The following is a 24,789-nucleotide window of genomic DNA, read 5'->3' as shown; positions in this document are numbered from 1 at the left end:
TTCCCTTACGATCAGTCGTCCCTTCAGGCAGTCCTGTTGCGTCCCAGGCTGCAGCAGTGCGTCATAGAAAAGCCGACACTGGGAAGTGTTTTTCCTCTACAGATAGTGCTGCGTCAGGCAAGTATGGACGTTATGCGGAAGTTTCGCGTCCTCTGAAGAGGACGCATAGACCTACGTCTTCTCAAGATGAGCGTGACCCTCAAGAACGGTGGAGTAGTCCCGAGATTTTCTCTTCTAGTGATGAGGAAGAGGTGGTTCCGATTAAAAGGAGGAGATCCTTTAAGTCAAGACAAGACGCAAGACCTCATGTATACGACGGTTCTCTGGATAGGAGCCCTCCTTCTGAATACGGAGCAGTCTCTCCGATATCTTCTCCTTATCGTAGAGCTCAAGATCGAATTTCTCGTTTTGATGATCCTTCTCGTCGTCGTTCTCCGCTTGCTCAGACTTCCCGCCAGGAAACAGAGACTAGGAACTTCCTTGAAGAGATGCAAGGAAGGTTAGCCGATTTAGTTAAATCGTGGGGAACATCGGAACATCCTCCTACGAGGCGTAAGGACGCATCTCTCCCCGTCAAGTCATCTAAAAGGACGCATGATGGTTTGCCTCCTTCTCATCACGCTTCGGAGTCTCAGGTAGTACGCAAGTTACGGGAGCAGGACGCAGGACGCAAGTTACGAGAACAGGAAGCAGGACGCAGGACGCAAGCTTCCGGAACAGGACGCAGGACGCAACCTCGGAGCTCAGAAGGACGCAGGACGCAGGCGGCAGGAGCCGGCTTCTTCCCGCGAGGTTGGAGAAGATTTTCTGCAGCAAGACCTTGGTTTACAGGATGTGTCTTCGGCAGAAGAGGAAATAGAAGACTTAGAATCTGAGGAAGAAAAAGATGGTGAAGCACCTTCTTCAGACTATAAGAAATTAACGAATTGCCTTCTTTCACTTTTTGAAGGGGATTTTCAGCCTGCAGCTCCGACATCACCCCTTTCTCAATTCTCCAAGAATAAAACTCCGAAGAAGTCCTCATTTTTGAAGATCAAGTTTTCGATTACGGCTAAGAAGGCTCTTCAAAGAATTGATACGTGGTTGAAGGAAAAGAGGGAAGCGGGCAAGACTGTGTTCTCTTTCCCTCCTGCCAAATTGGCATCGAAGTCCGGAATTTGGTATGCGACGGGGGAAAATCTCGGCCTGGGAGTTCCTGCCTCCTCCCAGGGGGATTTTTCCAACATTGTTGACAGTTCCCGCAGACATGCCTTGAATTCGGCTAAAGTGTGGTGGTCTCCATCAGAGTTAGACCATCTCTTGAAAGGGATTTTCCGGACCTTCGAGGTTTTCAATTTTCTTGATTGGTCCTTGGGGGCTCTGGGACGAACAGTGGAAAATATTGAATCAACGGCTTCTCAACTCCCAAGCAGTATTATGTCCTGCATGGACAAAGCCTTAAGGGATGGCGCGAATGAATTAGCATCTCTTTTCACCGCAGGAGTTTTAAAGAAAAGGTCACTCCTATGCTCTTTTGCTGCTAAGGGCGTTTCTAACGCCCAGAAATCCGAATTGGTTTATTCCCCACTTTCGGATCAATTATTTCCTGCGGATATTATCAAGGATATTTCGCTTTCCCTAACTCAGAAGGCGACGCAGGATCTGTTAACTTCTTCGGTAAGAAAATTTTTACCCAACAAGGTGGTTAAGAAGACTCCTAAGGAATCAAGACAAGCTAGTCAGCCCTTTCGAGGCAAGTCCTTTTCTCGTCCTGCCTTCAGAGCAAGAAGAGCTCCGTCCAAGAGGGGTTCGAAACCCAGTAGTAAACAATGAACAACAAGTCCTTCAGACATCAGTAGGTGCCAGACTCCAGAAGTTTTGGGAGATTTGGCAAGAAAAGGGAGCAGATCCTTGGGTCGTCAAGGTAGCCAAAGAAGGTTACAAGATCCCTTTTCTGAAGAGACCACCTCTTGCGACATCGCCAAGAGAGCTTGGAGCTCACTACAGCGATCCAGGGAAACAAGAAGCACTACAAGAACAAGTTCTTTCTATGCTCAAGAAAGGAGCAATAGAACCTGTTCTGGATCACTTATCTCCAGGATTTTACAACCGGCTGTTTTTAGTAGCGAAATCCTCGGGGGGATGGAGACCAGTACTGGACGTAAGTCAACTCAACTTATTTGTGGAGAAGACAAAATTTACGATGGAGACGACCGATTCAGTACTGGCAGCGGTACGTCCAGGGGACTGGATGGTTACCCTGGACCTTCAAGACGCATATTTTCATATCCCAATTCATGCAGGATCCAGGAAGTACCTGAGATTTGTGATCCAGAACAGGGTCTTTCAGTTCAAAGCCCTCTGCTTTGGACTGTGCACAGCCCCACAAGTTTTTACAAGAGTGATGGCGAGCGTGGCGAAGTGGCTACACATTCTAGGAATAAGAGTGTCTCTATACCTGGACGATTGGCTCATAAGAGCCCAATCAAGAAAGCAATGTCTGGAGGACTTAGAAATGACGTTAACATTAACGAAAGAGTTAGGGTTAATGGTGAACTTAGAAAAGTCGAATATGACTCCCAGTCAGGAGCTAGTTTATTTGGGAATTCTGATCTCCTCAGTGACTTTTCGGGCTTTTCCGTCTCCCAACAGACAAGAGCAGTGCATCCGGAAAGTTCAAGCCTTTCTAGAGAAAGAACAATGTTCAGCACGAGAGTGGATGAGCTTACTGGGGACCCTCTCGTCCTTGGAACGGTTCGTTTCTCTAGGAAGGCTTCACATGAGACCCCTACAAATATTTTTGAACCAAGTCTGGCCAAGAAAATCGCAACCAGATTCCTTCCTGTTTCGAATTCCTCGCAAGATCAAAGAGGAATTGCGGTGGTGGCTAACTCCGGGAAAGTTAGCGAAGGGAGCGTCTCTCCAGCAAAAGAACCCAGACCATGTATTGTTCTCAGACGCGTCGGACGCAGGCTGAGGAGCGACTCTCGGACATCAAGAAGTTTCAGGTCGTTGGAGCAAGGAGGAAGCGGCTTGGCATATAAACAGGAAGGAACTGATGGCGATTTTCTTGGCTTTGAAAGAGTTCAACGCGGTGATTCGCAACAAGGTGGTGCAAGTCAACGCGGACAATACCACAGCTCTGGCGTACATCCGCAAACAAGGAGGGACACATTCAATCTCTCTTTGCAAGTTGGCGGAGGAGATCCTTCTTTGGGCAGAGAAGGAAAATGTAACCCTTCTCACCAGATTCATTCAAGGGGAGAAGAATGTGAGAGCGGACCTGTTGAGCAGGGAAGGTCAACTTCTATCAACAGAATGGACTCTTCATTTAGAAGTATGCCAGAGTCTGTGGAAATTATGGGGTCGCCCAGTGGTGGATTTGTTTGCGACAGGAATGACAAAGAGATTGACGACTTATTGCTCTCCAGTCCCAGACCGTCAAGCAGTCGCAGTAGACGCCTTTCTTCTAGATTGGACGGGGCTAGACGTCTACGCCTTTCCCCCGTTCAAGATATTAGGAAAGGTTTTGAAGAAATTCAGGGAGAGTCAAGGGACAAGAATGACTCTCATAGCTCCATACTGGCCGGCCCGAGATTGGTTCACAGAGGTACTGGAATGGACAATAGATGTACCAAGGACACTTCCAGCAAGAGTAGATCTACTCAAACAGCCTCTCTTCAACAGGTACCACAAGAACACCCTCGCTCTGGGTCTGACTGCGTTCAGACTATCGAAAGACTTGTCAGAGCGAGGGGTTTTCTAGAGAGGCGGCCAGAGCGGTGGCCGGAGCTAGAAGAGCCTCTACTATTAAGGTGTACCAGGCGAAGTGGGAAATCTTTCGCAAGTGGTGCAAGAGTCGGAAGATTTCTTCATCCAGTACCTCTGTGACCCAAATTGCCGACTTCTTTTATACTTAAAGAAGGAAATAAAATTGTCAACTCAGACGATTAAAGGGTATCGGAGTATGTTGGCCTCAGTATTTAGACATAGAGGTTTAGATATTACAAATAATCTAGATCTGAGAGACCTCATAAGGTCCTTTGGAACAAGGAAGGAGCTCCAATACAGAGCGCCTTCCTGGAATCTCGATGTGGTCCTGAAATTTTTAGGAACTAGTAAGTTCGAACCGATGGATCAAGCCTCGTTGAGAGATATCTCGAAAAAGACCATCTTTTTGGTGGCCTTGGCCACAGCTAAAAGGGTGAGTGAGCTGCAAGCAATTAGCAAACATATTGGCTGGAAACATGACAAAGCGGTTTGCTCATTTCAGGAGGGGTTCTTGGCCAAGAACGAGAATCCAGCTCATCCATGGCCAAGGTCTTTTGAAATTATGGGTCTTTCAGATTTAGTAGGACAGGAACAAGAGAGAGTTCTTTGTCCAGTAAGGGCATTGCGCTATTATATGGAGAAAACCAGTAAGATTAGAGGAACTTCAGAATCACTGTGGTGCTCTGTGAAGAATCCTAGCAGAGCAATGACCAAAAATGCTATTGCCTTTTTCCTTAGGGAACTAATTAAAGAATCTCATATGTTATGCCAAGAAGAAAATTTCGGCATCCTTAAGGTTAAGGCGCACGAAGTGAGAGCAGTAGCTACTTCCTTGGCTTTTAAAAAGAATATGGCCCTCAAAGATATCATTGAAACGACGTTTTGGATGACTAATTCAGTGTTTGCAAGTCATTACCTTAGAAACGTCAAAACAACGTTTGACAATTGTCAAACGTTGGGTCCATATGTATCCTCAGGAGCAGTATTGGGCAAAGGATTTTCCACCCCATAACTTACTAACATGCTAGGTATTTTAATGAAGTGGTGTTGTTTTTATGGTTGTCTGAGAGGGTTATTTCCTCTTCAGTCTGTGAAGTGTAGTGTGTTAGGTTAGTTTTGTGTGTGGTTCAGGTGGTCTAACTTATCCTAGCATGAATGCCCGTGGTAAGAGAGGGCTAGGGTTTCCTGTCAACAAATTGGTCCCGTCCAGTTGTCAGACCCTTGTATTTAGCTTCATCAACTAATAGGTCACGTCCTAGTTGGAAGCTACTAAGGTTTAGCAGGCTAAGAGGCAGGAATGCTGAAGTCAGCTACCTTAGCAGGTAAGGAATCTAAGAGTATTTTGAATTTTAAATTTTAAAACTCTTACAATGTTGCTGTCTTTGACCCACCTCCAAATGTGTCAATCAGCTATATATATACCTGCCAGGTAAGTGTCATACATGAAAATGATGTTATTATGATATAACAAAGTTTCATGTATACTTACCTGGCAGGTATATATATAGCTATATTCTCTGTTCGCACTGGCAGAATTTTCAAAACTCGCGGCAACCGCTAGATCACTGGTAGTTCAGGTGATCGCCACCCCGCTCCCGTGGCGCTGGTGCTCGGAATCATTCCCATTTTCGTCAGATTTTTCTCTGAACCCTGTCTCCTGAGGGGAGGTGGGTGGGAATTTAATTATATATACCTGCCAGGTAAGTATACATGAAACTTTGTTATATCATAATAACATCATTTCTACCTAAATAGGTGTGGGAAGCTTTGACTGGATGTCCAACTGATTGAAAGGTCCATATCAAATTTCCACTCTGTTTAGACAAAGAATTTTCAATAGACAAGCTTCCATTTCCTTGAAGGAGAATTTTTGGCTGAATATCAATATACAGACAAAAATATTTCCCTGTCAGCCAAAAATACATTGATATTTAGAATTTTACATTTTCAATTTTAGAACAACATTATAATCCACAACCTGTACACTTAAGACAAATCTTCAATTCTGCTACCTTCACTTTCAGGATTTCTTACCATTTGCTCCTTTGGATCCTTTTGAACCATTCAAGATAAGGAAGAGTATTAGAGGCCTGGTTGCCTATACCATTGTCCACATCAATGGGTCATCGCCAGAGGATCCAAAGTTTTTGAGGGAAGTGCTGTAGCAAGAAAGACCAATTCACCTATTATCAGAGGATATTTACCCTCTCATCCCATGTGGATCATAATGAGATGGTGTTTCAGGGGGATCAGTCCCATACTAGGAGAGAGAGAGCCTCTCTTAAGTTGAGCACCAAATGGTTAGTACTTATATATTCCCCTACCACCACCAGGGTGGATGTCTTAAAATCTAACCATCATCATCCAACTGTTAACAAATCAAAGAACTGCGCCAAAATGTAATTTGCCTAAAGTGACTGCGTCAAGTTTCGTGTGCATCCAGGTGCACAGTCCGAGTCAAAACAAGGTTACCAACAACAGACTGCATTGTTAAAAAACAATATGAAAGGAACAGAAAAAGAAAAACAGAGGTATAGTCCTTGCCTTGGTGCTGTAAACTGGCCTTATCAGCACTGCCACTACCTAGTTCATAACTTCATGGTGCATACCCCCAATTTTCCATAGTGCTTGTTTGTCATGCTGGGAGGGGACAGTGTGAAGAAAATCAGAACAGGTAGAGTGCACAGTTTAGCTATTCAATAATCACATAAAACATTACTTTTTAATATTCTTATTGGAGGTCCAGTTCCTTGAGTCCTTTAGATATATACAGTGGTACCTCGACATACGAAAGGCTCAACTTACGAAAAACTCGAGATACGAAAGCAAATACGAAAAATTTTATGGCTCTACATACGAAAATTGCTCAAGTTACGAAAGGTTGTTGCTGTAAAGTCCCGAGATTCACCCGGACCACCGAGAACAATTTTCCTGATGCTAGTCACCCCATAAGATCCTGCTCTCCTATTGGTCAGCATCTACCCCTTGTGCTTTATGTATTATATTGGTAAAAGGATGCTGTAAATTGAAAAACTTATTCATGCAATACATTTAATAAAAAAAAAATATTAGGTAAAGATAGAATAAAGAATAGAAATGAATGGTTATTATACTGTTTGGTAGTTTCATTAGTTGAAGAGAGATACTAATGAAAATTTATGGCTTACTGTGTCCTAGGAAAAGTGATTGCTTGGCGTTCGTTCGGTACTCGTAAGAGCTGAATGTAAACAAACGATCGGAAGGTTTTTGTTTGTTTGTTTGTGTATTATAGTTAATGATTAATTAATAATTATTTGAAATGAGTACATTCTGATTATTTATACATTTTATTGGCATATTCTAAGCTTTTAGCTTCTTAGGTTTAGATGTCAGAAGCCGGAACCGTCGTAACCCGGGGACCGCCTGTACAGTATTTTGCCTTTTTGGAGTCATATTTCTTCCGTCGGATTGGCATTGTAACCCTAGAACATGCGTTGTAAGCCTGGAAATATAATTTTCTGGGCTCAGCTCGTGTCGGCCTATGAAATATCCTTAAGTTCATTATTTCTAGGTAAATTAATCCTAATATTACCAGAGAAAAAATAAAATCAAGAAAATGTCAGTTAAACTGACTCGCTCACTCTATAAAAGAAGTGTCGGTATGTTAAGATTTCCCGGTCTCCCATACTGGGACATCTTATGCTTATGGGCTCTATTTTACGTTCATCGTCTTATTACATCGTATTTTAGATTTAGGGTACACAGCCCATACCTTTTACCTTTTATCTTTTAGTTTGGTATTTAGGGCTATACTGTGTTTCTCTCGCCCAGCATCCCAGCTCTTGCTCTTCATCGGCTACTGCTGGCTCCGAGTAGTCGACTGCTCTTCGGATCAGTTCGCCGCCTCCTGGGCTTCTTTCTCTTTTACTCAAGTGTCCCTTCTATGCTTTTACGATGTATTTATTATTTATCAGTGTTTTTTAGGGTGTTAGGCTAGCCTAGGTGCCTTGTACCGTGTGTTGGTACAGTTGGGTTCACGTGGCCTCTCTGTGGTTGTGTTGCTATCGCGTCCTGGGCCACCTCCGATCATGTGTCCCATTAGGTACCTTACCCTCCCCCTTCCCTCCCTTCCACGTGGTAGGGAGGGGTCTGGTCGGGTCTCCTCGGTTGTCATGACAACCATTGTAGCCTCCCTCCCTCTCCCTCTGAGGGGGCCAGAGGAGCCCCATACCAGCTGGGGGCCGGGGTGACCACTTGTCTCGGGTACCGGGTTACCCGACGGGTAGTAGTTGGGAGGGGGGGTTGGCCACCCCCTCTCTCTCTCGCCCGCCGCGTTCACGCCGGGATTCCCTCATTCTCTCCCATTCCCTACCCTTCCCCTACCATAACGGACGGAGCCCCCGCTGAAGCCGGGGGCCCCTTCGGTTATCGGTCGTTTCTGGCTCCGCCAGCGGGCGGGGTGGGATTTACCAGTGGTCTATATAGCTTGCCTAGTATATCCTGTTTTCCGCTACCGGAGGAGAGCTTGCTTCTTACCTGGGCACTCATCTAGTAGTCGGAAAGAATCATGTCTTTTTCTATAAGGATACATACCCTTACTGATACTGTGATTTATTTGTTTATTTATAGTTTTCACGTACTATCTCCGTCGTGGTTTCGTGGGCTCCTCACCACTCCTGGTTGGACCATTTTCTTGTCTCCGGCGTACGCTGCAGACCCCAACCAACCGCCTATCTAACCACACGTATTGCGGCGGAGCACTAGTTTTAATCTAACTTACATACTCCGGCATGCAGCGGAGTCTATGTTAGGCTGTAAGTGTGTACCCCGATACTCATGTATCCCTCCACTTACAGGCTACTAACTGCCAGGATCCAGGCTGCAACGCAGTACTGTACGACCCTTGTGCCCATGAGGAATGCAGGACCCACGCCCCGTGTGCCACTACCCACAACGGGATGATTGTCTGGCACCCTGAGGCATGCACCATCTGCTACGACCTCGTGAGTCAGCTTTTGGGTGGGGTAAGTAGATTCCTGGACAAATTTCCTGTTATCAATGGTTTACCTTTAGTTTTAAGCTACTTTAAGCTGTATCTCCGCCGTTAGAAGCTTCATATCGCCTTCTCTTTCAGGCTGCTGCCGTGAAAGAAGTCGCCCTAGCAACCCTGAAAGCTTGGGTAGGCGGCTTCGGCAAAAACGCCGCCAAGGGTCAGCCTTACAATTTAGACAAGAAGCTGGCCATTCAGATCTTCCCCGGAGGCAAGGCGACGGGATATGTTGACCCCATCTCAGCGGCCCCACTCATAGCTTCAATCCAGCAGGAGGTGCAGCAGGCGTTTGGGTCCGTCTCGACACAGGAGCAGGTTCCGGACGTCGCAAACCTGGATCTAAACCTTGAGCCAATGGCGGTAGGGGCCGAGGACTTGTTGGTCGAGGTAGGTGTTTCGGGCGCTCAAGGACTACCTTTGAGCGCTCCTGGATCTTCTTCCCCTGTCCCTTCTTCTTCTTTTCAAGGCTTCACGGGATCTGAGATCCCTTCGCGTTCACCCGCTCTCTCTGTACCCCCGAAAGTGAAGGGACAGAGAGAACAGAAGACCCTTCATAAGAAGACTTCCAAAAAGTCGTCATCTTCTTCGGCAAGGAAGTCTACGACATCCTACGCCGACGCGGTGAAGGCTAAGCCTAGCTCTTCTCACTCGAAGAGCTCAAGAAGCAAGGCTTCTAAAGAGAAGGCCCACGCTCCCGCCGAGCCAGTGCCTTCTCCGGCATCCACCGGATCCACTCCGGTAACTCCTGTTGGGGTGGCGGGACCTAGTGCTTTTGATCCCACCACCTTCTCAGCAGGAGTTTTGCAACAAGTGGGAGAGATGGTCGGCTCTCTCGGTACGAGATTTGAGCAAATGTTTGCTCAACTCTCCAGTACCATTAACCAGTCTGGTCAGTCAATCCAAGACCTCTGTAACCGTGTTAGAGAACATGATGACTGTTTCGCTGGCCTCACTCAGGCCCCACAAGCGAACTTCCCTGTGGCAGGTACTGGTTTGGTCCAGCTACCTCCATATGAATCCCTGCCAGCTTTCTCTATGAATAATCCTTGGAGGGTGGCAGCTTATGCCCCCTTCAAGGATGGCATAATCTCCATTCCGGAGTGTGGAACAAGAACGATTGAGGACTTCGAGTTCTACCCCCCCGGATTGACTCAGCCTTTCATAGGGTATGCCAGACTGACGGAAACAGCCCTCAATAGAGAGGATAAAATCTCTAGAGAGACTGTTCTTTACAGTAGGGATCATGCGCAGAGGGAATGGGTTCACTGCCTGGAGGATTGGGATTGTACGAATACCAAACTCCAGGCATTCAAGAGCCCTTTCACTATCTTTGCCACGGAGGAGGAGGCTTCTCTTCCTTTTGTAACTAAGATGGTGGAAACGACTCTCCAGGCCGTCCTTAAGGACGAACCCGTTCCACAATTGAGGGAGGCGGAACCAACATCTCCACTCTTTCCTGCCTTCGGAGAACTGTGGGAGAACTTGCCAGCCATTTTCTCAGTAGGGAAGCTAAAACCAGACTGTGCGATGGACCAGTTTGGCGAAAAGCTCCCTAGACTGCCTGATAGCCTTATTCAGGCAGAGTTTGACGCCCGTACGAGATTTGGGAGATCACTTAACTCCCTTATCATCACGGAGATGGCTGCCCTTTCTTATGCCACCGAACCACTTTTCAAAATACTGGCTAAGTCTCAGCTCCAGTCAGTTCAAGCTGATGCCTTCGACTTCTTTACGGCTAGAAGGAATTGTCGAAAGCATGTATTGCAAGAGGCAACTATTAGGCATGAACCTAATAGGCTTCTAGCTTCCAGCATGTGGGGTGCGGACCTCTTCCCAGAAGCTTCTGTGAATGAGGTACATCACGAGGCTGCTAGGCTTAACCAGAGCCTTAGAGCCAGATGGGGTATCTCATCCAAAAGGAAGCAAGAGAACGCCCCTGCTGCTGGTAAGAAACTGAAGAAGACTGGTAGGAGGTTCCAACCATATCAGAAACAGCAGCAACAACAGCACTTCGTCCAAGCTGTCCCAGTTACATAACAGGGGCAGCCCTCGACGTCTAAACAGACGCAACCCATCCTCCTGTTGTCTCCTCAGAACCAGCCCTCGACCTCATACACCGTCTCGCCAGCTTTCAACTCAATGTATGAGAGCCAAGCCTTCCCAACCTTTAACAGGTTCTCTAGGGGAAGCAGGGCGAGAGGTCACTTTCGCCAACGAGGTACAAGAAGAGCTGCAAGAGGCAAGCACTTCAGAGGAGGGCGCGGAGGTCAACCCGCTCAACAGCAGTGAGGCTCCCCAGGTAGGAGGGAGGCTGTTCCTCTTCCGTCACAGGTGGGGGTTCAGCAAATGGGCACAGAGCATCGTGTCCAAAGGATTGGGTTGGAGTTGGATCAAAGATCCTCCACCAAACAAGTCATTCTATCAGATACCATCAAAGGAGTTGACAGATTATGCGGAGGAACTCCTTCAGAAAGGAGCTATTGCGAGAGTCAAGCATCTAAAATTTCAAGGTCGCTTGTTCAGCGTGCCAAAGAAAGGCTCAACAAAAAGAAGGGTAATCTTAGACTTGTCAAAGCTAAACTCTTTCATTCGTTGCGACAAGTTCAAAATGCTGACCATCTCGCAGGTGCGGACCTTACTTCCCCGTGGGGCCATCACCACCTCTATCGATCTTACAGACGCATACTATCAAATCCCTATAGCGAGACACTTCCGTCCATTCCTAGGCTTCAAACTAGGAAATCAGACGTTCTCCTTCGGACTGAATGTAGCCCCCAGGGTATTCACAAAAATAGCGGAAGTAGTAGTCCAGCAATTGAGAACACAAGGGATAATGGTAGTAGCGTACCTCAACGATTGGTTGATCTGGGCACCAACTGTCGAGGAATGCCTCAAAGCCACAAAGAAGGTAGTGCAATTCCTGGAACATCTGGGGTTCCAGATAAACAAAACGAAATCCAGATTCACTCCGGAGTCTCGTTTTCAGTGGCTAGGAATCCAATGGGATTTATCCTCCCACAATCTGTCAATTCCGGTGGTCAAAAGGAAAGAAATAGCCAAGTCTGTGAGGCAATTTCTCAAAAGCAAACAAGCTTCGAGGAGAAACCAGGAAAGAATCCTAGGTTCCCTTCAGTTTGCCTCAGTGACGGACATCCTTCTGAAAGCAAGACTGAAAGATATAAATCGAGTTTGGCGGTCAAGAGCAAACGCCAAGTCTCGAGACAAGTTGTCAGTGATCCCACAGATCCTTCGCAACCAGCTCCGTCCATGGACAACAGTAAAGAACCTTGCCAAGTTAGTACCCCTTCAATATCCCCTTCCGGTGTTAACCATTCACACGGATGCCTCCCTGTCCGGTTGGGGGGGATATTCTCAATTCAAGCAAGTTCAGGGGACTTGGTCCGTTCAGTTCCGCCAGCTCCACATAAATGTGCTGGAAGCAATGGCGGTATTTCTTACCTTGAAGAGACTCCTCCCCCCAAAGAAGTCTCATCTAAGACTAGTTTTGGACAGTGCAGTAGTAGTACATTGCATCAACAGAGGAGGGTCCAAATCCAAACACGTGAATCATGTCATGATAGCCATCTTTGCTCTAGCAAACAAGCACAAATGGCATCTATCTGCCACCCACTTGGCAGGGGTAAGAAATGTTATAGCAGACGCACTGTCCCGGTCAGTCACTCTGGAGTCAGAATGGTCCCTAGACGACAGGTCATTCCAGTGGATATGCCAGAGTGTTCCAGGTCTCCAAGACAGCAACCAGTACAAATGAGGACTGTGTTCGCTTCCTCAGGAATTCTTCAGACCCTAACTTTATGGACTTCATGAAGTTTGCGGCTAAAAAAGATGCTAACATTGATCCACAAAACATCCTTTTTCTGGAATCAGATAAAAGAGAATCAACTATTAGGCAATATGACTCAGCTGTCAAAAAGTTAGCATCCTTCCTGAAAGAAACAAACACTACAACCATGACAGTTAATTTAGCTATATCCTTTTTCAGATCCTTGTTTGAAAAAGGCTTAGCAGCAAGCACCATAACTACTAATAAATCGGCTTTGAAGAAAATCTTTCAGTTGGGTTTCCAAACAGACTTAACAGAATCTTACTTAACGTCTATTCCCAAAGCCTGTGCTAGACTTAGACCTTCTCAAAGGCCTACTTCAGTTTCATGGTTCTTAAATGATGTCCTCAAACTAGCCTCAGATACTGACAACTCGTCTTGCACATTCATAATGCTACTTAGAAAGACGTTATTTTTATTAAGTCTGGCCTCAGGAGCCAGAATTTCAGAACTGTCGGCTCTATCCAGAGATGCGGGTCACGTAGAATTTCTCTCCTCAGGGGAAGTTCTACTTTCTCCGGATCGCAGCTTTTTAGCTAAGAATGAGGATCCTCTTGCAAGATGGGCCCCTTGGAAAGTCATCCCACTTCCGCAAGATCCTTCCCTTTGCCCAGTATTAACTTTAAGAGCCTTTCTATCTCGTACATCCTCTAGATCCTCAGGTCCTCTCTTTATGAGAGAAAAGGGTGGAACTTTATCAGTTAAAGGAATCAGACAACAGATCCTTTACTTCATTAAACAAGCCAACTCTGAATCATTTCCAAAAGCACATGATATCAGAGGAGTAGCTACCTCAATTAATTATTTCCAACATATGAACTTTGAGGATCTTAAAAAGTATACTGGATAGAAATCACCGACAGTCTTTAAACGTCATTACCTGAAGTCCTTGGAATCATTAAAATTTTCAGCAGTAGCAGCGGGAAACATAGTTCCCCCTGATTCTGCACAGTAGTTGTAGTATAAGATCCAGGTCTCCTTTCTACCTACCTCGTCCAACATGTCTCACCCTACTGCTATGCTCTTCGTGATACTCTAGCCTTAGCCCCTAGGATCTTATTGGTGGACTGCCCCTTATTTTTTTGCTAGGGGCACCCACATTGTATGCATATAAATGTGCTTCAGTGTTTCTACCCTTATTTTTATGCTAGGGTAGAACACAATGAGTTTGTATATTTTGTAAATAATTATTAATTTTAGTGAATCTTTATATACTATTGTGATTACCATTATACTATTCTGTACTACCATTATCTAGTATAAGCTAATTTTAAGTACTTTATGTTAATATGGTGTAATTGGTGTTTTGATTCACTTATATTATATACAGTACCAATCTTTTTACAATTTTGATTCATTTTGACCTTTTATTTCCATCTTGTCTGTTTCTCTGGTACTATTTCATAGGCCGACACGAGCTGAGCCCAGAAAAGGGATTTTGACGAAGGAAAAATCTATTTCTGGGTGATTGGCTCGTGTCGCCCTATGAAACCCACCCTGTTTTTTCCTTACCCACCCTGCAGGACAAGATGAACAATTATAAAGGATGGCCGCTATAGGCGCTGCTCTCCGCTTGGCGTCAGTAGTAGTAGTAGTAGCGGACGCATCACCCTTTGGTATCAGCTCTCTCAGGTGGGGGATTTTGTGATGGAAGGTCTAAATGGTAAATGACTCGTGGTAGTGATCTCACTCGCCCCTATTACCATACCGACACTTCTTTTATAGAGTGAGCAAGTCAGTTTAACTGACATTTTCTTGATTTTATTTTTTCTCTGGTAATATTAGGATTAATTTACCTAGAAATAATGAACTTAAGGATATTTCATAGGGCGACACGAGCCAATCACCCAGAAATAGATTTTTCCTTCGTCAAAATCCCTTTACTGGGGCGTTTTTGTAGGGATTGGAATGGATTAGGCATTTTACATGTAAAATGCGGTTCAAGATACGAAAAACTCATGATACGAAGGCCGCCTCGGAACGGATTAATTTCGTATCTCAAGGTACCACTGTATATAAAATTAATAAATAGAACTTTATTATGTTCACACAGCAGCTATTCCCCAGTTCTGAGAATATAATGATGATATACAGATGACAGATAAACCTTAATGAAATAAAATATTTCATGCTCTTAATTTTCCATCATGATATATTGAATCAAATATAATACCTTCAGTTATTCTACCTTCTGCAATTTATGAAAATGGTAAGAGGTCTCATTTACAACAGACTAGTACATATTTAATTTCTTTTGCCTTTACAGAGTCATTTTATATGAAGAAAAGGGTTTGTTTGTTGTATATATAACCTAAATTACTGTATTAAACTTCATGACATCTTTACATTTATGAAGAAAACGTCATATTGCTTAAAGAAACTCTTACCCTGGTTTACACTTAAATAATGGCTGAGTTTCCTTATGATATTTTTATCTATACAGATTTCTCATATAAGAAATCTAAAGTTTGATACTTACTTTGATTACCTAGCTCTGAGAATGAGCCATCTTCACCTCCATCATCCATGTCTGTGTCTGAAACTAAAAATACATACAACTTAAAAAATCAATTGATATTACTCTTCAAATGTAAAATGATGCTCAAATCTCATGTGACATGACTCCATAGGATTTCGTTCAAAATTCACTAACTGGCAACCTAGCATGCTCCATATTTATCTATTATTTCAATACGGAAATGCGATTATTGCATACAATAAGGCCATAATATATTTCATAAGAGTGCAATCTGTCATATACTTCAAAACTGTAAAATGTCACGTGTAGCAAATTTCAGAAAAAACTCTTACGAAACATTTTCAAAACTTTTGTTCACACATCACTGAAGCATTTGACCAAAATGAAGTCGTCATCAAGCATCAGTTCAAATGTTAAATAAAAAAAAACGAAAACATATTGTCATAACTTTAATAATGCTTCCAAAGCAAGCATAAATTTGAAATAGTCCTATTTGATTGCTTTTACACCCCAATGCTGAAAAAAATGTAAATATGTATATACAAAAGCAGAATGCCCCACCAATATCAACGTGTGAGGGGAGCGTGTGTGACATATCATTAGTGTCGGTGCAACAACAACCACCCGGTGTAACAATAAGTAGAGTTACACTGAGTAGCGACAATGATATTATCTTGAAAACATTTATTTTATATGTGTTAGAGGGATATTTGGATTTTCGTACATAATTATTTGTCATAATTCTTAAATATTTAAAAAAATTATGGCATACTAGCAAATATTCGCCTATGCAATTATTCTTTTGTCAAAGACTAGATATTGTTCCTAGGCCTAGGTGTTACATTTCTTTACTTTACATTTAACAGTCACATCTCTCTATTAACAATTTCTGGCCAGAAACCAAATGAGGTTATCTACACATTCTTGCACTTCAAGTTACCTTATGAAAGAATAAATTATACACCAAAAGCGAGCAGAAGGACTTTTAAGAATACAGTTCTAAATCAATTGAAAAACAAGTGTTCCATACACCTTAATATTAATATTTACGATATTTCGATTAATAGCCATCTTCTCCATATAATCAAAATTATCATCATCTTTTATTCCTCAAAGAACAGGTAATCTTTACAAATAAAAACATTAGTAACAGATTACATTTCAGAAGGCTCAGAAATTTTTTTTTTAGGCCTATAAATCATTTTGCAACATACACGCAGCTTAAACACAGCCTAAAACTTCAACATTCAAAGAAAACTGTTGTAATTCATATTCCTATCGTATTCCTCAAAGAACAGGTATCTCTACAAATAAATTCATTAGTAACAGATTACATCTCAGAAGGCTTTTATGATGTCTTTAGGCCTATGAAACATTTTGCAACATACAGGCAGGCAGCTTAAACACAGCATAAACTTCAACATTCAAAAGAAAACTGGTTGTAATTCATTTTCATACATTGAAAATGTTGTTATGACTGTTGAGCTTATTAGGTCTACCGTCATAATGCTGCAGACGTGGTTATGTTGACCAGTCCGAGGAGCATGTTAAGTGTGCTTTCACTGAGGGCACAGCTAACCTAAACACACCACACTTTGAACTAAGTAACATAAAAAAAAAATAAACTCAAATCAAACAGATTACGAATCATACCAACGTATAAAAGGGATCATATTTGCAAACTTGTCGACATGTAAAAAATTATAAATTAAAAAAAGTTTAACACTACTTGGCAACATCACGTTGAGTTTGAGAATCTGAACGATACAAAAAGAATCATGTTGCATGAGATCTGAGCACCACTGTACTATATACAATAATCAGTAGTGCAGCAGACCATCAGAGATCTGAAATAATGGGGGACGGATGGAATGATTAGATCATAGTTAGTTTATTGAATAGCTATCCTAGTAACTAGTATTAGTTTATGATTTAACCATACAACATAAAACTTTTTCTTAAGTTTACCTTCTAGTGAAATGATTATAAACACTAGATCTCCATTCAAGTGATGAAAATGTAAATACTTGATGTACAATTTATTTTTTATATAATTAACTTTCCATTATTTAACTTTCCCTTCTGCACCAGCAAATTTATGACACACCTAAATTTAAATGTTCTCCGCGTTCTCTACAAGTAACAGCCAATATCATCTACTTCCTCTACCAGGGGACCCAATGTACAAACACCAAGTGGTAGGCAGTGTCCTTCTGTGTAGTACTTGCAATGTGGGAAGGATGGGAAAGTCATTATATACTGGAGAAGTATTTAAAAAATAAATCTTATATCAAGTACCAATTAAAATATTCATAGGCTATTTCCACCACCTCAAAGGATCATATATCAGGTCGAGAGCCTCATTACAATGTGCTTAAAATCTCATGGGGGATGCCACCTTAAACTGTATGTAGCACAGTGGAGAAGGAACCCTGTGCCATGACTCTACTCTGCAATAACAGATTTACAAGCTAGAAAATACCCACAGATATGAAAGTACCCTCTGAAACATTCATTGTGTACCTACAAGCTCCCATAACTCAACTGGATTTCTAACTTGTAGAAAAGCAGACCAATACTATTTTGACTCAGGATAGTAATTCCCTTGCACAAACTAGTATAGGTGCTAAGGCACTGCAAAACTGTACTATTGCAATTCAATATCCCTTAAGAAATGCAATGCAAAAACTTATTATACTTCCATTGGGCAGTTTTAATAACTTTAAGATAGGAGAGGCATTCCCTAAAAAATAAATGGTGTACAGCAAACATCATGCAACTTGACCTTCAATGAAGACTTGAAGGAAGAGTCCTCAAGCATATGTGCAAATTCTTAACATTCCTACAAATGTTATTATATTCCTAATTTTAAAAAAATGGGCAAAGGAGAGTAAGAGATTGAGGCTGTGAACAGTCACAGATCTGGTAAAGGTTTAAATCCCAAATTGTTTTTGTTCTAAAATGGAAAGAAAGTTACAACTGCCATGTCACTGGAGAACCAACTATGAATAAGAGGGCTTGTATTTTGCTAATGTGCTTGGCAGTGCTAGCACTAGCAAGAAGTCCTTTCACTGTAATCTCCTTTAATAGGAGGGAAAGTCTGGCCAGATCTATCAGCCACTAAAGAAAGCCTGGAAATCAGATTTCTCCTTGTCCACTGGGGGTAACAATTAAAAAAAATGCCTTACCTTTAATCCTGAGGTTGGCTTCTGCAATGGAAGGGGCATTTTGAAGGATGTAGAGACAGGCTTATAGAAATAAGGGAACTGGAGATGCAGGAGGAGAACCCACAGAAGGTGCTGGAGATACAACTGCAGGGTAGTCTGGTAATGTAAAGTTGCAGATGGAATTGGAGATACAAGTGCTGGGGTTAGGAGAAAGTACTGGAGTCAATGTGTCTGGAGTGGTAGATGGTGCTGGAGGTTGCTTCTTGAAATAATGCTCAAGGCAAAGCTACACAGTTCTTTTTATCTTTTCCTCCAAAATCTGTCCGTAAAAACCGAGCCAATCCATGACCCCTCTAAGTATCTTGGTGTACCTTTCAATGTTGGGGTCCTCACCCTTGATACATGCCATCCCTGCCTCTACCAGGAAAAGCCTTTTGACAAACCCTTTACTCTTAATAACGTGGGCTCTGGGACTGGTGCCTCTTCCTCCTCCTTGATCATCTGCTTCTCCAGCTGAATGAGGCCCTCTTCAGATAACTCCTCTCCATGGGATCCCAGCAGCTCGTTGACATCATTAGCATCCACCTCCATATTTAGCTCCTTACTTATTCCAACAATTTTGTTGGTGATACTTTCAAGAGTCTCTTCAATGCCCATGAAGTCATTCACAAATTGCAGTCACAGTTTTTTCCAGGCACCATTCATACAGGTCTGCTTTACCTCATCCCCAGCATCTGCAATGTTCTTCTCAACTTCATATGTAAATGTTTTAGGACTATCGAAAGTCCTTGGAAAAAAGTCCTTGTTTCATTCAATGGCCTTGAAGGCATTGTTAATCATCCTTTGGAGGTAGTAGGCCTTGAAGGAAGCAATGACACCCTGGTCCATTGGTTGCAAAGTGGATGTACTGTAGTACTTGTGGGAAGGTAAACTACCTTCACATTACGATGCAAATCTTTCAATAGTGAAGGGAGGCCAGGGACATTATCCAAACAAGCAAAACCTAAAAGGGCAGACCCTTCAAAGCTTAATATCATTCCATTGCTGGCAAAAGATGAATACTAAGCCAGTTTTCAAAGATATGAAGTGTAACACAAGCCTTCTTAGACTTCCAAAGTGACAGTTTTCAAATGTTTATGTTTAAATAAACATATCCTAAGGCGATAATACAAAAAATTTTTAAATTGGTTTACTGACAGTTTTGTTTGTTGCTTGTATGACACTGTGAACCAAAATTGTAAAAAAGACTTATAAATAACTTATGTATGAATAATTCAGGATAGGATCAAATCTGGTTATACACTGTGTTGGACTGTTTTATGTGTAAATACACATACAGTAGTGCCTCAGGTTACGAAATTAATCCGTTACTAAGTGGCCTTTGTACCTGATATTTTTGTATCCAGAACTACGTTTTACATGTAAATTGCCTAATTTGTTCCAAGCCCTACAAAAACACCACAATAAATTTTATAATGAAGGTAAATTGACCAGTAAACAATGAAATACAACAATCTGGACCATTCAATATCTAACCTAACAGTTACTGTACCAGTAAATAAAGTGTATTAGTGTACAGGGTACAAGAAATACTGTACATACATGTACGTACGTATGTAGTAAAATGTGGAACCTTACCTTTCATTGAGGCGATGTCCGAAAGTGGCGATAGAGGAGGACAAACTGCAGAAAACATGAACACTTTACTTTACGAAACACAAAAAATGGCAGAAAACAACACTAAACTTTACGAAACACATTAACAAATGGCAGAAAACATTAACACTTAACTTTATGAAAAACTTATAATTAAATTTCTTTTTTTTTTTTTTTTTTTGCCCTTTTCTAATTTTTTTATTTAGTTTTTTTTTTTACTTTTTTATTTTAAATTTTTTTTTAAATTTAAATTTCTTCACCACTTTCAATTTTCTGTTTTTTCATATGACTTTGGCCTTCTTGTTTGCTTACTACTAAAGGCCTCTTTAAAAAAAAATAACTATCTAAGGAAGATTGCTTCTGCCTGCTTTTCAAAATGTTCCTGAAACGATTCAGGAGAACTTCATCGAACTGCCCAAGCATACGACCTCTGTAAGCCTTTTTGGGGTGTCTCTTTTCTACAAATGATTGCACTTTATGAAAAGCAGCTAGAACATCGTTAATTTCTGCCGTTGTCATAGGGTCCTCCTCCTCCTCCTCCTCCTCGCCGCTGCTAGAGAACTCTTCTTGAACAACATTATGTTGGATGGCCTCCAACTCCTTCAGGTCATCCGTCGTAAGCTCCTCTTGGTGCTCCTGGAGAAGGTCATTGATGTTGTCCTCGTCGACGACCAGCCCCATGGACTTGCCAAGTGCAACGATCTCGCCAAGATCCAGTTGCGAAACAGTTTCAGGATTGTCAACTGTTTCTGAATCTGCATCAGCTTCGCCCACGTTGAATCCCTTGAAGTCTCAGGTGGATACGGCATCACGCCAGAGATTCCTCCACGAAGAATTCAAGGTTTGCCTTGAAACCTCCTCCCAAGCTTGATTGACGAGTCTGATGCATATCACGACATCGAAATACTCCTTCAAAAATTCACGCAGGGTGAGGTTTGTGGTATCGGTGATGTCAAAACATCTCTTGAAAAGATGTTTTGTATACAGCTTCTTGAATTTCGATATCACTTGCTGGTCCATGGGCTGGAGGAGAGGGGTGGTGTTAGGCAGAAGATAAAGAACCTTGATGAAAGAATACTCCACCAGGATACCTTCCTCGAGGTCAGGAGGGTGAGCAGGGGCATTGTCCAACAACAGCAGACATTTCAGAGGGAGGCGCTTCTCTTCCAAGAATTTCTTCACTGTCTGGCCGAAACACAGATTTACCCACTCCGTGAACAAAAGTCTCGTTACCCAGGCTTTCGCATTAGCCCTCCACATCACCACAAGCTTCTCCTTTAGCACTTTGTGGGCCTTGAAGGCTCAAGGAGTCTCGGAATGATAAACAAGTAGGGGCTTCACCTTACAATCCCCACTGGCGTTAGAACAAAGTGCAAGTGTAAGCCTGTCTTTCATAGACTTATGCCTGGGTAGCTTCTTCTCTTCCTCCGTGATGTACATCTGACGAGGCATATTTTTTCCAAAAAAGGCCAGTCTCGTCACGGTTGAAGACTTGCTGAGAACTGTAGCCTTTCTTTATTGTCATCTTGTCAAATGTCTTAACAATGACTTGGGTGAATCTCGGACTTTACAGTACACCCTTTCGCAACCTGAATTAGTTTCATACACAGAAGCAAAAAATCTTTGTCTTTGCCTTCGTAACCTGGATTTTTTTGTACGTAGAAACTTTCATATGTAGGGGTATGACTGTATCTTGAAACATTATTACTGAACAAATATGTTTAGATTGGTATGGACAATTTTGTTCATATTTTGTATGGCACTGTGAACAACAAATTGTAAAAAAGAATGCAAAACGTGCATGAAAAAAAAGTTATGCATGAAAAAAAAAGTTATACAAAAATAATTGTCACCCACTGAAATATACCATTCTCTTTATGGGACATGTCAAAGAAAAAAGGTTTTATGTAATGATATAAGGATAATTTGCTTTGGTTGTTTCTCTCAGGATTCTTAAAAGTAAAAAAAAAAAATATTTTTGCTTATTTCTTTAAACTTACTCTTTTTCAAAGCTAAATGCTGATTTCTCCAAGAAGACAGAAGAAAATTAAATGAAACTCTTACAGATTGAAGTGCAACTAGTTTCCATAGCTCTTTGCATACTCTGAGGGCCAGAGTCCAGTCTGTGGAAACTAATTGTTGATCTCGACTCAATCCACCCTCTAAGACATTAAGTTTCCCCTGAATGAAATGGGTGACTAGTATCGTCCCACTCAGCTCTGCCCATAGAAGAAGGTCCCCTGTCATTTCGAAGAGGTAGAACGAGTGTGTTCCCACTGTCGACTTATATAAGCCAGTGCCATAGCGCTGTCTGAAAGCACTGTTATCACTTTCCTCTCAGAAGTGAAGCAAGCCCAGACAAATTGCCTTCAATTCCCAATTGTTTATATGGGCTTGTTTCTCCTCCTGAGACCATATCCCTGAGATCTTGTCTCCAAGGTGAGAAAAAACTCTAGGACTAGGTTAAGATATTTCAGGCATTTTCATTCTACATACATAGCTGTCCCTTAGTTGCCACTCTTTCACGACCTCTTTGATCTCTTTCGTTACTGAAAAAAGAACGAGTCTGACTGATTCTTCCTGTCCCAGCTGATCATTAGAAAGAACTGCAGAACTCTCAGATGCAATCTTCCTAGCCTGACAAACTGCTCTATTGAATACAGAATACCCAGCAAATTCATTCACTCATTTCTTGAACATTTCTGTATCGACAAAAAATGATTCACTGTTTTCCGGCAGGATTCGATTCTCTTGGGAGATGGCAAAGCCTGAGAATTTAGAGTCTATCTGAATCCCCAAATACAGAATCCTCTGAGATGGTGTCAACTGCAATTTCTTCAGATTTACCAGCAATCCTAAATGTTGTGTCAATTTCAGTCTTTTGAAAGGTCCTCCATGCATTCTTCCTTCGTGGATGAATGTATCAGCCAATTGTCCAGGTACATTATATTTATACCTGCCAGATGAAGCCACTTCACTAAAAGAGCTACAACTCGGGTGAAAACATAGAGAACTGGTCTCCATCCTCCTACAGCTTTCGGGACTAAAATCAGCCAACTGTATAACCACCTTGACCTGGCATCCCGTACTTTTTCTATTGCCCCTTTCCTTATTAAGGAAGCTACCTCTTCCGCGAGGGCCAAAAACTTTTTTGATCCTATGGAGTAAGATGTTAATGTAATCTGAGTATTCACCAGCAGTGGCTACTCTTTGAATGGAATTGAGATCTTCCAGAAGAACTGGAGTCTCGTGCCATGGGCACATAGAGGACTGTCTTCTCACTTCTTAGTAGTGGTCTTGGAAGTTGACTTCTTGAAGAGTTGTCGACACTTACTCAAGCTGGAGATGTCGAGTCCTCTTCAGATAGTGCCATAGCGCTTTAACGGGACAAAGTAGCCAGGGCTAGCAGAAAGACAGTCTTGATGGTTAGATCTCTGTCTGAGGACTCTTGAAGGGGCTCGTAAGAGGCACGAGTCAGGCTCTGCAACACAAGTCACATCCCACACAGGAGGCCTGAGATCCTTGGGTGGGCAAGACCTCTCGAAGCTCCTCATGAGTAACAATATCTCGAAGGAGGAAGAGATATTGATATCCTTCAGCTTCAAGACCAGGCCCAGTGCAGCTCTGTAGCCTTTTACTGCTGAGACGGAGAGGAGCTTCTCTTGGCGAAGAAAGATGAGGAAATCCGTAACTTGCTGAAGAGTGGCTCCGACTGGAGAGAAACCCCGTTCACAACACCAACCACAGAAGACTGCCAATTTTCTTTTGTATACTGCTGCAGAGGACCATCTGAGGTATCCTGCCATCTCTGTTGCTGCTCAATGAGAAAAGCCTCTTGCTTCCAAGAGATGGTGGATAACCTCCAGCTGCAAAGACAAAGGGAAGACACTGCCTGATGGTACCATTCTACATGCAGTTGGCACAGCAGGTTCTGCCATGGCGGGAATCTCTCTCATTGCCTCAGAGAAAAGAGCCAGGAGGTCAGGATATCAAACAGCCTGAGGCCATTTGGGTGCCTCCAGAATCATCTGAAGATTCGGGGTGATCAGTGCCTGAATCAGGCAAAACAGGGGAAAGGCATATACCTAAAGGTTGTCCCACAGGCGCTGAAATGTGTCCTCTGCAGCAGCCCATGGGTTCAAGACAACAGAGCAAAAGCTGTCTAGCTTCCTGTTGAACCAGGTGGGAAACAAGTCTACGACTGGATGCCCCCACAGTCTGAACAACCTTTCTGCCATGTCAGGCTGAAGGGACCATTTAGTACCTACCACCTGATCCTGACGGCTGACCTTTGTCTGCCACTACATTTCTCTTGCCTGGAATGTACCTGGCTGACAGCTCTACAGAGTGTGGTACCGCCCACTTGTGCACCTGCACTGTCAACTGATGAAGCTTGAGAGAAGGAAGTCCCCCTTGCTTGATGATGTATGCCACTACAGCTAGTTGTCGACTTGCGACCTATGCAAGTTACGACTGATCAACTTTACAACCACAAAACTAAAATGACTGGGAAGCAACATGAGCATGAAAGAGTGATGTCCAGCTGAACGTATGACAGTTTTTCCCCAGCTCCTGCCTCTCTACACTCGCAGCTCACTTTTGGAGCTGCTAGTGACTATTATTCTGCATTGGCAACAACCAACAAGGATATGACTCAGTAAACTTATCCCATCAAACACAACCATAGATAAAATTGAGAGAGAATCATTTTAATCAAAACTTTTGATCTTGAAAGAACAAATTTTACAGTTGTAACGGGAAAGCTCGTACTACGATGAAATCAAGTGAAACTAGCAAACAGAATCAGGTAATAGTTTTACACAATAAACATGCCCACAACAAATCTGCTAACGAGAAAAAAAAA

At 42.7% G+C, this 24,789-nt stretch overlaps 1 protein-coding gene across 9 annotated transcripts in view; it reads right to left on the bottom strand.

The window, feature by feature from the left end:
- LOC135200242 (uncharacterized) overlaps positions 1–24,789 on the bottom strand; it is a gene marked incomplete at its 3' end in the record, with an annotated part of 370,718 nt that overhangs the window by 231,970 nt on the left and 113,959 nt on the right. For all 9 annotated transcript variants that reach the window (XM_064228699.1, XM_064228698.1, XM_064228697.1 and 6 more), the window contains 1 exon segment: positions 15,103–15,165. In XM_064228699.1, coding sequence (XP_064084769.1) covers positions 15,103–15,165 — 63 coding nt within the window.

This window comes from Macrobrachium nipponense, chromosome 26 (assembly GCF_015104395.2).
Source record: "Macrobrachium nipponense isolate FS-2020 chromosome 26, ASM1510439v2, whole genome shotgun sequence".
NCBI classification, from domain to species: domain Eukaryota; kingdom Metazoa; phylum Arthropoda; class Malacostraca; order Decapoda; family Palaemonidae; genus Macrobrachium; species Macrobrachium nipponense.
The sequence above is the reverse complement of the archived record's forward strand: the minus strand, read 5'-3'. Positions and strand labels throughout refer to the sequence as shown.